This window comes from Amblyraja radiata, chromosome 29, assembly GCF_010909765.2.
Source record: "Amblyraja radiata isolate CabotCenter1 chromosome 29, sAmbRad1.1.pri, whole genome shotgun sequence".
NCBI classification, from domain to species: domain Eukaryota; kingdom Metazoa; phylum Chordata; class Chondrichthyes; order Rajiformes; family Rajidae; genus Amblyraja; species Amblyraja radiata.
The window spans coordinates 15,931,909-15,945,802 of NC_045984.1; the positions used below are offsets into that span (position 1 = coordinate 15,931,909).

Genomic DNA, 13,894 nt, shown 5'->3' on the forward strand with positions numbered 1-13,894 from the left:
ATGAAATGACAGCCAAACAGAAATTTGGAATAATGGCATTTCACTGTGAACAATGCAGCAAAGGGAACAGAACTAAGACAACTGCAGGAGGCACAAATTTAAAATAAAAGATTATCTTTAAGTGTGCTTTGGCAGTCATACGCACAAGCTTGCCTTTCAACCCCAGCTCTAGCTCAACATTTAGTTTCTGCTATAATCCAGCATGAACAATGCTATGGATGAAAACAGAAAAATCTGCAAAATTAATTTTCTACCTTCAGTTTTAGCCCTGCAAGATATAAATAGCCCTTCAGTAGTCAGACCGATTTTAATCTCACTCCAGTCTCTGGTATATCTACACATCAATGCAAGTTGTTGAAGCTCCATGAGAAGCACCTTGTCATGCATCTAAATTCATTAACACAATTTGCTCTAGTGCAGCTGAATGAAAGCATCCAGTTCTTCTGGAATTAATCCTTTGTAAGTCACCTTATGTTTTTCAATAGCGCGCGCAGCAAGGCACTGGAGGGTAATGTGGTTAATGGGTTGAATCAAATTCTTAACCATCTTCTTTTCATCCAGCAAATCCCAAGCAGTTTTCTTGGAGGAATTGGTGGCATCAAAATGTGCACCAGCGTCAATTAGCATGTTCATAATATCAAGATTGTTGTTGACTGCAGCTATATGCAGGGGAGTGCTGTTCTCATAATCTCTCGAGTCAACATCAGCACCACACTCTAGCAGAACTGAGGTCACTTGCAACGAAGGAAATTTGCAAACTGGATAGCGACCAACCGACGTTGTATCTTTATCAACAGCTAGATGCAGTGGGGTAAACCCACCTTTTCCTCTTGGGTTCAACTTCAAGAGCCTATAAATGGTTCGCTTCTTGTAATGTTCCTGGTCAGGGCTACATTTTACCTTTTCCAACAAGGAGATCAAGTGCAAAATAATGGACAAAGCTTTGGTGAACTGGGCAACCTCCGGGGGGTTCTCTCGCTGATTCACCGCCCGCTCTACTTCACGAACGCTTTTGCACAGGATACACATAAGATCATTGAAAGATACCTTCATGGCCAAGGTACCTTTTGAACGATCTTGCAAGACAAATGAAAAGAGCTCAGCAAATGATAGCAAACTACTCGCAGTCATAGGGCTCAAGGGGTCTAAATTGTTCTGCTGCATATTCAGTGCATACTTCCACAAATTGATGCAGCGTTCAAAGTTGCCAGAATCAGCATAGACAGCACCTCGATAACGAATATAGTAAGAAGTGTCAGGGTGCGATGGTCCAAGAATTCTCTCTCTGATCAACAAAGCCTGCATCCTCATTTCATCTGGGTCAGTTATCAGGGCTTCCAATTCCTCCGAAGTCATGACTTCCTTTGCATAATCATATGCCAGCACTAACTGCCCTACTTGTGGCTTCTTAACTATTTTAGCTTTATCGCAGTGTCTCATCACCATTGCTCTCTTCCAGAACTTCATAGCTCCAAGTAAATCCCTTTTCTTATCAATAAACGTGGCTCCCAGTAGCTCAAGCGCGTCAATTCGATCTTCCTTCTTAGTCTGCGCATTATGAATAAGAAACTCTACGATATTCATATGGCCTGTGACACTGGCTGCAAGCAAGGGGCTCATTCCATATCCGTCCTTTTCCATCTTAGCCCCGCACTTCAACAACATCCTCATGATATCCAGGCTTCCCGACTCTGCACAGTCGTGCAAAGCCGTGTTTCCCTTCACGCTCTTCCTATTCACGTCCGCCCCCTTCTCCAGCAGGTACTTGGCAATCTCCTTGTGGCCTTTGTAACACGAAATCATGAGGCAAGTGTGGCCGTGCCTGTTGGCCACTTCCATGTCCGCCTTGTGCTCGATCAGGTACTTGACGATCTCCAGGTGGCCGTCGAAACAGGCGGCCCGCAGCGGGGTGGAGTTGGTCAGAGTGGTGTTGTTGACGGACGCGCCGTGCTCCAGTAGGCTCTGCACCACCGTCAGGTGCCCGGCGGCCGAAGCCGCCCACAGCGGCGGGGCCCCTTCGATGGTCTCGCCGTCGAAGTTGACCGAGCCGCCCAGTTCCACCTTGGCCTTGCAGTGCTCCATCAGGTAGTCCACCACCTGCAGGTGGCCATACCTGGAGGCGATGAGCAGCGGAGTGCCGCCATTGGTCTTCTCCAGCGTCACCGCCTCCAGTTCCTCGGCGCTGCGGTTGTTGAGTAACTTTTGCATAAGTTTCAACTTCCCGTCGCGAGCTGCGTTAAACACCGCCGTCATGATATCCATTTTCGGGCCGCTGCTGCCATTTAAACACCGGCCGGGCCAATAAACCACCAACCAGATCGGGAGGCCGCAGCCGGCCCTCCAACGTCGCCTTGGCCGGTTTTTTCCTCTTTCTCTTGAAAGCAAAATGGAGATCCTCCGGCTGAGGGAGGGCTCCAGCCGGGCTCGGGGCGCATGCGTCTCCGCGCCGCTGGGATAGCGTACCGGCGGCCTTGCCACGTGACATAGCAGACTACAAGGTCCAGAGGGCATTGCGCCTCGTCTCAACCAAACTTCCCGGAACATCATTTGATTGACAGCCAATCCAGCGAATCAGCTCGCCGACAAACGCATTTGGCCAACGGATGCAGAGAAGGGGCGGGTTCGGACAGAGATGACCAGGTGCTTGAAGCCAAAGATCTTAGAGCAGAGCTCTGCTCTAAGATCTTTGCTTGAAGCTGAGTCATGCAATGAAAGCGACCTCTACTGGAGAGAACGAACAAGATGGCGGCCGGTGGGTTGAAGGTGCCCTGTTCCAAGTGCCACAGGGGATGTTATACAACCTGATACGCCTGTTACCTTGCATAGAGAAAACAATCTCTCTGTAACACTAATGAAATGAAGGAGCAGTTAGTTTGCAACGTTAAGGTAATAAAATAATAAGGAAATAAAAAAGTACATAAAATTAAAAAAAAAATTTTTTTGATCATTTGCACCTTTTACAAGCCTTTGTAATCCGAATTTATGCAAATTATTCCCTAAGTTTTATAGGACGTTTTGCAAGATAGGAAAGTTGTTTACATTAATGAAAACATGTTCAGGTAAAAATCAGTTAATTCAAAAGAACACCAGTATTCAAAACATGGTTCTATAAAGGTACGAGAACTAAGTGGGACCCGTTGGGTCCCAGTCACGCGGGAGGCCTGGTTCCCCCCAACGCAATCCATTACCCAACGCAATATTCCACCACTCACCTGTTCCCAATACAACCCGTTTCCCCCAAAGCAATATTCCACTACTCAGGAGAGGGGGTGTGGGGGAGGGGGCGTGTGGGGAAGGGGGTGGTGTGGGGAAGGGGGCGTGTGGGAAGGGGGGGATCGCAGGAGACGCAGCCCGCTCTCTGCTCACCCCACACCTTCAGCTTTCGGCCTCACACAGCAGCTCCCGGTTCAACTCCAGCTTCACTCAGAGGCTTCCGGTTCAACTCAGTAGCTCCCAGCTCGTCGTGCTGTTCACCGCAGATGCAGCCCGCACGCTGCTCTCTGCCCGCAAACTGCTCACTCTCCGCACGCTGCTCAACACACTCCGCTGCTTCAGCTTTTTATTCTCCTTGCCGCCGTGCCGGAAGGGACGGCTTTTACGATTTTTAAACCTTCATAACTTTTGTATACTATTTCACCGATCGGAACAAAATTTATTTGATGCAGCACAGGAGAATGGTGAATAAGGTGCTTTTTGTGAACACAAACCTTTTTTAAAAAGGCGAGGCAAACAATTGGGCTGCAGCCACACCTGACAACCAAAATTAATTTTGTGAACACAAACATTTTTTAAAAGGCGAGGCAAACAATTGGATTGCAGCCACACCTGACAACCAAAATTCATTTTGTGAACACAAACTTTTTTTTAAAAGGCGAGGCACTTCTATCTCTCTTAATGTATCTAAGGGTGTGCCACAGGGATCGGTTCTAGGACCTTTATTATTTACTATTTATATTAATAGTCTAGATCATAAAGCTCCGAACGCAAATTTTCACTTTTATGCTGACGACACAGTGATATATTGCTCTGCGTCTACCCCAAATCAGGCTCTCTGTCAGCTCCAAACTGCTTTTAACACTGCAACGTAACCTGTGTGATTTAAAACTTGTTTTAAAACTTGTTTTAAATGCTGACAAGGCAAAGCTCATGCTGTTCACTAAAGCTAAATCAAAGCCCTCGGACCTCCCTCCTGTCACCACTTTGCAGGGCTCTGTGGTTGAATCTGTGTCTCAATATAAATATCTGGGAATTATAATTGACGATTCTCTCTCTTTTAAACCTCATATCCAGCAACTTGTGAAAAAACTAAAGATAAAATCAGGTTTTTACTTTAGAAACAAATCTTGTTTTTCTTTTGAAGCCAAAAAAAGACTTGTTGCTGCAACGTTTATGTCTGTGTTGGACTATGGTGATGTTTTATATATGAATGCATCTTCAAAATGCCTACAGTCTTTGGACACGGTCTACCACGGAGCACTGAGATTTGTTACTAATTTTAAAACCCTTACGCACCACTGCACTTTGTATGCTCAAGTTGGATGGTTTGCCCTGTCCACCCGCAGACTCCATCATTGGCATATCCTTATTTATAAGACTATCCTCGGTGTTCTTCCTTCATACCTGCAGAAGTATGTAATTCGAAAAAGCACAGGAACTTATCAGCTCCGCTCTGAGGACTTGTTCTTACTAACTGTACCTAAAGTCCATACTGAACTGGGGAAAAGGGCATTTAGTTATGCTGCTCCCTTCGTATGGAACCAGCTGCAGAATGAACTGAAACTTAAGGAGCTGGTTTCTATAAACAGATTTAAATCCCTTCTTAATGATGTTGAAGCGGGCTCTTCTGTCTGTACATGCTTTGTTTGATGATGTTATGACTGTGACTCTATTTATATGTTCTCTCTTGTTTTTAAATTATTGTCTGTAACTGTGGAACTGTGCTGCTGCCTGTCTTGGCCAGGACTCTCTTGTAAAAGAGATTTTTAATCTCAATGAGACTTCTCCTGGTTAAATAAAGGTTAAAAAAAAAACAAAACAAAACAAACAATTGGGCTGCAGCCACTTTACAGCCGCATCGAGAGGACTCACCGTGGAGTAGACGTGCTTTCAGTTTTATTCGCAGCTCAGAGAGCCGTGACCCTCTCGCTTCCTGGGTCTGGCAGAGACTGACTGAGGCACGACACTTCCGGGTTTTATAGTCCCTCCCCCTGCCGCCAGCGGGGGCAGCAGAGAGAATGGGGAATTTTAAAAAAACATTAATATATCTCTGATTTTTCATCGATGGGAAAAATCCTCTGGTCCAGGAAGGCGGAGTAGGTCTCTGAGCGAGGTGTCCAAAAATGACGGCTGTAGGTGGCGGCGTTCTCTCGGAAATCGCACCACAGTGGGCCAACAGCGGTCAAGATCAGACTTTTAGTAATATAGATAGATAGATAGATACAGCACAGAAGCAGGCTCTTTGGCACAACTTGTCCATGCTGACCACGTTGGCATACTGGGCTGTTCACATTTGACCCATAGCCAACTTAAATACAATACAATACAATGTATTGTCATTTAAGCCTCAGTGAGGCTCAAACGAAATTCCGTTTCCACAGCCATAAAAAAACAAAGACAATTTCCTACAGACATACACACAATTTAATTCACACAAACATAGGTGGGTTAACTGTGATGGAAGGCAAAGTATTTTCTCTCCCCTGTTCTCCATTTCTCTCCCGATGTCCAAGCCCCAGGCGGGCGATGATAAGTCCCACGGCCATTTTAGGCCGTGCCGGGCGATTTACGGCCCCGCTCCCGGTCTAAAAGTCACAGTGTTGGAGCCCCCGTCGGGCGCTGGAATGTCCCACGGCTATTAACTCGTGCCGGGCGATGTACGTCCCCGCTCCGGGTCGTTCCAACCCCGCGACACGGGCTGGAGAAGTCGCGTTGCGGGAGCTCCGGGAAGCGGTCTCTCCACCCGGACCCGCGAGCTCCCGATGTCCCGGTCCACCGGACCTGCAGCGGCGGCTGCGTTGTTGGAGCCTCCGAGCCCCAGGAGTCGAGTCGCAGCAGCGAGTCACCACCGCTCCCCATGCTCCGAGGCCGGCCAGCCCCACGATGGTGAGTAGTTCGCAGCTCCGCAGTCTCCCGAGCCCCCGGGTCGTTCAGGTTGGAGGCCGCTCCACGGTGCTAGTCCCCAACGACAACAGAGACCCGACAAGGAAAAGGTCGGGTCTCCCGGACAGGGAAAGGTTTTAAACAGTTTCCCCCTCCCGCCCCCCACATATTCACATTTAAAACCAGTATTAAAAAAACACCAACACTACATTTAACTAGACAAAAATAAAAAAAAGACAGACAGGCTGTAGGGGCAGCTGCAACGGGTGAGTCGCGCCGCTTCAAGCAAAGAAACCCCTCGTATCTGTATATGAGGTGCATTCAGAATGTATTTAGACCCCTTCATTTTTTCCACATTTTGTTATGTTACAGCCTTATTCTAAAATTGATTCAATTCTTTTTTTTAAATTATCAATCTACACACAATACCCCATAATAAAAAAGCAAAAATAGGTGTTTAGATATTTTTGCAACGTAATTAAAAAGAAATAACTGAAATATCACATTTACATAAGTATTCAGACCCTTTGCTATGACACTCAAAATTGAGCTAGGTGCATCCTGTGTCCATTGTTAACCCTTGAGATGTTTCTACAGCTTGATTGGAGTCCACCAGTGGTAAATTAAATTGATTGAACTCTTTGATTCATGCCAAAGAGTTCAATCTTGGTTTCATCAGACCAGAGAATCTTGTTTCTCATGGTCTGAGAGTCCTTTAGACCCCTTCAAGCAAACTCCAAGTGGGCTGTCATGTGCCTTTTACTGAGGAGTGGCTTCCGTCTGGCCACTCCACCATAAAGGCCTGATTGGTGGAGTGCTGCAGATATAGTTGTCCTTCTGGAAGGTTCTCTCATCTCCACAAAGAAACTCTGGAGCTCTTACAGAGTGACCATCGGTTTCTTGGTCACCTCCCTAACCAAGGCCCTTCTTCCCCGATTGCTCAGTTTGGCCGGGCAGCCAGAGTCCTGGTGGTTCCAAAGTTCTTCCATTTAAGAATGACTGAGGCCACTTGCTCTTCGGGACCTTGAATGCTGCAGAAATTGTTTTATCCTTCCCTAGATCTGTGTCTCGACACAATCCTGTCTTCGGAGGCCTACAAACAATTCCTTTGTCATCATGGCTTGGTTTTGGCTCTGACATGCACTGTCAAAATTGTGGGACCTTATATAGACAGGAGTGTGTCTATCCAGATCATGTACAATCAATTTAATTTACCACTGGTGGACTCCAATCAAGTTGTAGAAATGCACAAGTTGTATCCATTGTAGAAAGGATAATCAATAGAACAGGATGCACCTAAGCTTAATTTTGAGTGTCATAGCAAAGGGTCTGAATACTTATGTAAATGTGATATTTCAGTTATTTCTTTTTAATTACTTTGCAAAAATTTCTAAACACCTATTTTTGCAGAAAGGGGTGGAGATGCGAAGATGTGGCTAGTAGTGGGATCCCGTTGGAGGTGGCAAAAATGTTGGAGGATTATGTGCTGGGCCGAAAATGTCGGAGGATTATGTGCTGTTGGTGACCCAGATCCTGCTGGATACTTAAATATCCCTCCTTTCTGTCCTGCAGTAGGACCACAATATAATTCAGGCATGGTACAGAAGTGCCAGACAGTGACGTTCTACAAGAGAGTCTAACCATTTGCCTTTGACAATCAATGACAAGAATGTGATTGAACTTTACATATTATTTGGGCTTTCCTGGCTGATTATTAGTGACTATGTCTGTGTTAATAACTAGACATGGTGAGGCCATTTGTTTGGTAGTGGGAACAGTTATTTAGCAGGCTCCTAATGACAATTGTCTTCTTTTTTGTCTGGGTGTACAATATATTTTTCCTCTGCTCTCTCGATGTTAAGGTGTGACATCCCCCTGTATTGTTTCTCTTGCTTCTGCTGGCGTTCAGGACCAGGTATGTGGCACTGACTATCAAGAAGTTATTTGCATGGTTAACAACTATCCCAATATGCAGTGAGTGAAAACCCTTTTCCTTTCCAATCTCTGGAACTCTCTGCCACAGAGGGTAGTTGAGGCCAGTTCATTGGCTATATTTAAGAGGGAGTTAGATGTGGCCCTTGTGGCTAAGGGGATCAGAGGGTATGGAGAGAAGGCAGGTACGGGATACTGAGTTGGATGATCAGCCATGATCATATTGAATGGCGGTGCAGGCTCGAAGGGCCGAATGGCCTACTCCTGCACCTAATTTCTATGTTTCATGAGAAGGTTCTGGTTTTCAGTTACCTGAAACTGAGAACCTGGAAACTTCAATACCTGAGAGTAAAATTAACATTTCTTTGCAAGTAGAGAGAGTATAAGTCTTCTCTGATGTTGTTGTGAGCAGCCAATTAAATGTTACATTGTGGATCAAATGAAAGCTGTGTGTCTCTGGTCTCCACGCTGAGTGAAGATCACTGTATTAGGATCCTGGCTTTAGACCATCACCCATTCAATGAACAGCTCAATGCTCAAAAACAAATACTCCTGATAATGTTGTGATGCCACAGTGGCACAGCTACTGCACCACAACAGTATTCTGACCTTGTGTGTTGTGTGTGGAGTTTCCTCTTGTGCATCACTTTCCACCCACATCCCAAATACATTAATGGTATGTAAATTGCCCTGATGTGTGAGTGGCAGGATTGTGGGGTGGGGTGGGGTGGGGTGGGGTGTGGGGGGGGGGGGGGGGGGGGGGAGAGGAGAGGAGAGGAGGAAAAGGAGTTGGAGAATGTGAGGTGGATTAAAGACATGGGATTAATTAGGGAATAGTGTAAAGGAGTGATGGATGATCCGATGGGCTGTTTCCGTGCTGTATGACTCCATGGCTCTGTGTTTGTGCAGTCTGCAAACAGTACAAAGCTTCCCAGTCAGGATCCCCAACCTTTTTAAGTATCTAAAAAACCAAGAATGTAATGTGATATGTTTCCAGTTGCAGAGAGACCAGTCCATTTTGATCATTATGTGATCTCCCATCTATTTCAGTAAAGATGGAATTGCTGATGACATAATGTGTTCACCTGACAGTTGGAGTAGTTAGACGTTTACGTGGATTGTGGCCAGATGTGTCTGGTCCAATTTTTGCAAATGGCATAATTTTGCCTGAAAATGATTGCTAGCACAATTTACTCTGGGTAATTTTTTTTGTGGTGTTTAATTGTGCTTAAAAGCAAGTGCTTTGCAATCCAATTCCTTGGAGATTAGTTCAACCAAAGTTAAAACAAAGTATAACAATGCACTTATTGTTAATGTTTAGTATAATATTAAGACTAGTATCCCAAAAGTCACATAGCTGCAAATTATGTGTTGTGGCAGACAGACGCAGGAGTGTGGAGTGAGGGTTACTGTGACTTCCTTTCTTCTGGGTGGGTCATCCAAGTCCCAATGGATTAGATCCACTCAGAATGGTAGTTAGTGTCATGGGTGAGGGCATTCACTTCTCACTTTAATGTGTGCCACAATGTGGCAGCTCAACTCATCGTAAGATGTAGCATTACACAGAACAAATAAATAAATGGCCTATCAAGATATGTCAGGTTGAAAAGGCACAATAATACTAACAAATTCTGATAAAATAGGTATAAAATTTATTGTTCATTTCATTCCAATGAAAATCAGGATGTGTTCTGGAAGTATTTCACGATGGGTGATCAGATCAGTCTAGAAATTGCTGATTGTAATATTAATTATATTATTATTCTAACATACCTTTGTCCATACTTTTTATTGAAGTGTCGGCCTGAAAAATTTGAATGCATTATTAGCTGTACTGAAATAATAATTTGGGAATATATCTGGCAACATTTAGATGGATGGATGTAGAATGGAACTTTCAAAATCAATGGAAATCAATAGCTTTTGGAAGGAAATTGGGAATAATTTAATGAAATAATTAGTTTGTTTTTAACCCTTGTGGGAGAGAAAATCCTAAATTGGCTGAAGGTCTCCGTTTCCTTACCCTACTTCGGAGTCAGAGGAAATGACTCTTAAATTCTGAAGACGGATGGCGCAAGTGGGATTATTGCAGAGATCAACAAAAGTCGGTATGGATGAGGTGGGCCAAAGAGCATAAACACCTTTTCTCACCCTGAAGAGCATAAGCACTTTTTCTCATCCTGATGTTCATTTGTTAATATCACAAATAATTTCAAAGCTATTTATCTGAAGTGAGAAATAATTATTACTGTGAACCCGATTGATGGATGGTGCATCCCAGAATGGCACGTGATCCACGATATCGAGATAATCTTGTTTCATTTATTGTCTGCATGAGGGGGGAGGGGAGGGGTGGGAGCTGGAAGACTTCAGAAGTAAAATTACAACCCTTTAGTTTACCACTTAGAAAGTAGCTTCACAAGCCAGTGATGAACACACCAATGATGAACATAACAGGACATGTCCCTTAAGTGTAAAGTTAAAAGATATGAGCCAAAGAACGTTGGTTAAAGTCAAAATAGAGGAACTATTTTGAAACTTTTATGGCTTAAATATCATTCAAAAGTAGAACCTAGTAGCCAGGTGTTCATTTCAAGAAAATAAATTCACATTGGGCAGACAGATCATAAAAGAGATATTCTTCTGACTTTATCCACAATAGTGAGAGATGGCACTTCGTATTCCATGTTCTCATGGTCCATTTGTTTCAGTTGTTTTCTTTTAATTCTGTAATTCCCTTGGAGTGATAGAAATATTCTGTTACTGTTTTATTCAAGTACATTTTCACCCTACACTGCACTTTATCCGCCCTCTAGTTGCAACAGTGGGCTAATTGCACTCCTCAACTGTATTGTAACTTTTCAGCGCACAAACCCCTAGATAGTTTTGTTATGCACAGTGTCCCAAATTAATTTATTCTTCTTTCTCCTCAAACTTATAATACATAGCAATCATCCATGTGGTAATTCCTTTTGCTCCACAAACAGATGGTTACCCTTCCACAATAGCTCGTGCTCATATCTAACCGCAGAGATATAACATTATAACAATGACTCGTATACAGATCTTCCCCAAGTCATGAATGTTTAACGTGTACAGCCAGTACATACGAGCAAGTGTTTGGGAGACTGGTGGAATGGATTGGATTTGCTGGTTGCTGCGGGGATACAGGCATCTTTTCCCACGTGGGAACTCAAACATCTGAATTGATGATTGAGTTAAACGCTCTAGTTTAACTACACATTGTTCTTGGTTGGCTCTATATATTTAAGTATATTGTTGGTCAGCCACATTTCTGATGTGAACTGTTCAGTTTACAAGCAGTTCTCAGGAACAGAACTTGTGGTACCCTGGGGAGGACCTGTAGTTAGTTGTATCACTGTTAATGGCCCATCTGATCACAGTTTTACTTCAATCCATTCCCAATATGTTTTAGGTTAAAAGATTGGGCATTTATGTCTCTCATTGGTGGGTACAAATAAATCTCCATGGTGATTCATGTAATAAACACCACCAGTGCTCTATATGCCTATAAAAATGCCCTGTGCTGTTTGCTATGCCTATTCAATACCACACAAGGCCATATTCCTCCAGATTCCATTTGTTTTCTGCATTGAGCAATATGACGTCCCTTAACACGACTAATCCAAATAGTTCCCTCTGGGCTAAACTATTCTGGACTGCCTATTTCCATCTCTCAAAAGTGAGCTCTGTACAATCAATTCTTGTACTGATTCCCATCCTTCTCATGTTACAACATAGCAGCATTTATGTCACTTGGACAAACAAATTCTGATTCAAGGACAATGAAGCTTGATTTCTAGTTCCCTATATTTAAATAAAATGCTATGATTGGAATTTCCAAAGAATCTCAAAAATTGACTGAGCGGCTACATTGTTATAGTTAACAATTAATTGTTCATATCTGTCTGGCTCTGTGTGAAGGTATGACAAGTGACAATACATTGAATTTATTCATAGTTGACCATCGGCCAATAACTGGCAATGCATTGTTGCATGAATCACCAAAAACATTGTGCAGTTTCCAGTGAATTGTGGCAGGGGGGCAATATCGCAGCATGATGTGGCAAAAATATGAAACGGCAGATGCTAGAATCTGGAGCAACAAAGATCCTACAATCTGGAGAAATCTGCTGAAAGAACTCAGCGGGTGTGGGAGAAGAGGGAATTGACCACTTTTAGGGTCAAAACCCTGCACATTTTGTATTGCACTGTCAACAGTGTCTACATCCAATCATGTTTTGGTCACGGTTTCCACAGGTAGTGCTGAGATTCCATCTTTTGCTGTCCCTGCAGGAAGGTTGCATGTTTTCTCACTGAATAACCGTGAAGGGGAACTAAATAAAAATTACATTGGATAGTAGACACCTCAAAAGAAAGAACTTGAGACTCTAAATGGTGGCAAGATTACTTTTTTAATGTTCCAAGTATTTTTACTTTTCTCCTGAATGTGCTAACACTTGTAGGATAATAGTTTGTCCAACTGGCTTTAGTGCCATTGAACATCAACAGAGGAAAGTTTGAAGAAAATCATAGCTGCCTTATCCTCTTCTCACCTTGCAAACTTACATACATTAGACCTTTACATTAGTAAGAGTCAATTAATAATTGGGAGTGGCTATCATGCCCAGTATTTTCTCTATTGTGATAGGGGAGCTTATTGGCCTTTGCGTGATCTATACTATTATCTTGGCTTAGAGTGCAGCCTGGAGAATGAATTTGGATAGTTTTTGTACTTTGTCTAATCTGTTGTTAGAGCAACCAGGGAGATATTTGGCTTATACCATGTTTATAAACAATAAATCTATGATAGAAAAAAAACACTGCTGTAGTTATTAAAAAATCACTCTTATGTGGAAGGATGCGCCGACCATTGGAACTGTACATCCCACATTTTGTGATCCACAGCATGTTAATCCCAATTCGTTAATTAAAACTTACCAAAGGAGTCTTTTCACCAAATGTGCTCCAGAAAGTCATTTTGACTTTGTTCTTGTAGCCTGTTCTTTCATCAAAACAATGGCAGCTGTCAAATGGTGGACTGTACAGGTGAAGGCTGACTGCAGACTCTGTATGACTCACATTTTCCACTCGATGCAGCCCAATACTGTCTGCGATTGAGGTGGAGAATTAGGGAACGGAGGTAGGAGAGCACATATCAGTTAGTTCAGTGGAATAATTTGTAGCTTACAAACATATTCTTTCCTACTTACACTGGAATATGAGCTTCAACGGAACTTGTCATTTCACACATTTGACATTGAATGTAACTAACTGTTTAATTTCAAATAGGTCCATGGCCAATTGCAACGTTATCATCACCATGTTCTTGTACTCACAAGTTGTTATAAGATATGCTAACTTTCCCAAATTCAAAGGGATTCAAAGCATATCTGGCTTTGTCATTAGTGCTGCACCAATTGATAGATGAATCTGATATAAACTATTTAATTATTATTTGATTTCATTGCAATCCCAGAAAGAAGGGGAGTCAAAATGTGACATTAACAATCAATGGTGATGTTGGCAAAAGGCAGGAAACAAATTGTTGAGCAGCTTGTGAGTGTGACTGTCAAATGCCTACTTTATAAGCTGTCAACAGTGAAGTAAAGAATGGAAAGACAGCTTGGTCAAGTGAAGTTTGCATCCTGTGACATGTGGGATGTTGTGGAAACTTCCAGTGATCTAGACGGCCACATATGCATGAATTGCCTCCAGCTGAAGTCCTGCTTACAGAGCTTTGCGGTGCCTGGAGTCGCTGGGTGCATCCACGAGGCTGAGAACTTTGTTAAGGTCACGTTGTAGCTTAACTGCAGGAAGGGAATGGGTGACCGCTTTGAAA

The 13,894-nt window shown here is 43.3% G+C and overlaps 2 protein-coding genes across 4 annotated transcripts in view; both read right to left on the minus strand.

The window, feature by feature from the left end:
- Positions 1 to 293: 293 nt before the first annotated feature.
- On the minus strand, positions 294 to 2,441 carry LOC116989347 (protein fem-1 homolog C-like). Its single transcript, XM_033046663.1, has one exon. The coding sequence runs from the start codon at positions 2,260 to 2,262 to the stop codon at positions 412 to 414; it is 1,851 nt and encodes a 616-aa protein (XP_032902554.1). The 5' UTR covers positions 2,263 to 2,441; the 3' UTR covers positions 294 to 411.
- A 7,223-nt stretch (positions 2,442 to 9,664) lies between these two features.
- Positions 9,665 to 13,894, minus strand: part of LOC116989348 (cysteine dioxygenase type 1-like) — a 37,089-nt gene continuing 32,859 nt past the window's right edge. For all 3 annotated transcript variants that reach the window (XM_033046666.1, XM_033046664.1, XM_033046665.1), the window contains exons 5-6: positions 12,994 to 13,163; positions 9,665 to 10,768 (exon numbers count right to left, since the gene is read on the minus strand). In XM_033046666.1, the coding sequence (XP_032902557.1) occupies positions 10,739 to 10,768; positions 12,994 to 13,163 (200 nt within the window). In that variant the 3' untranslated portion in view covers positions 9,665 to 10,738. The remainder of the gene's footprint in view (positions 10,769 to 12,993; positions 13,164 to 13,894) is intronic.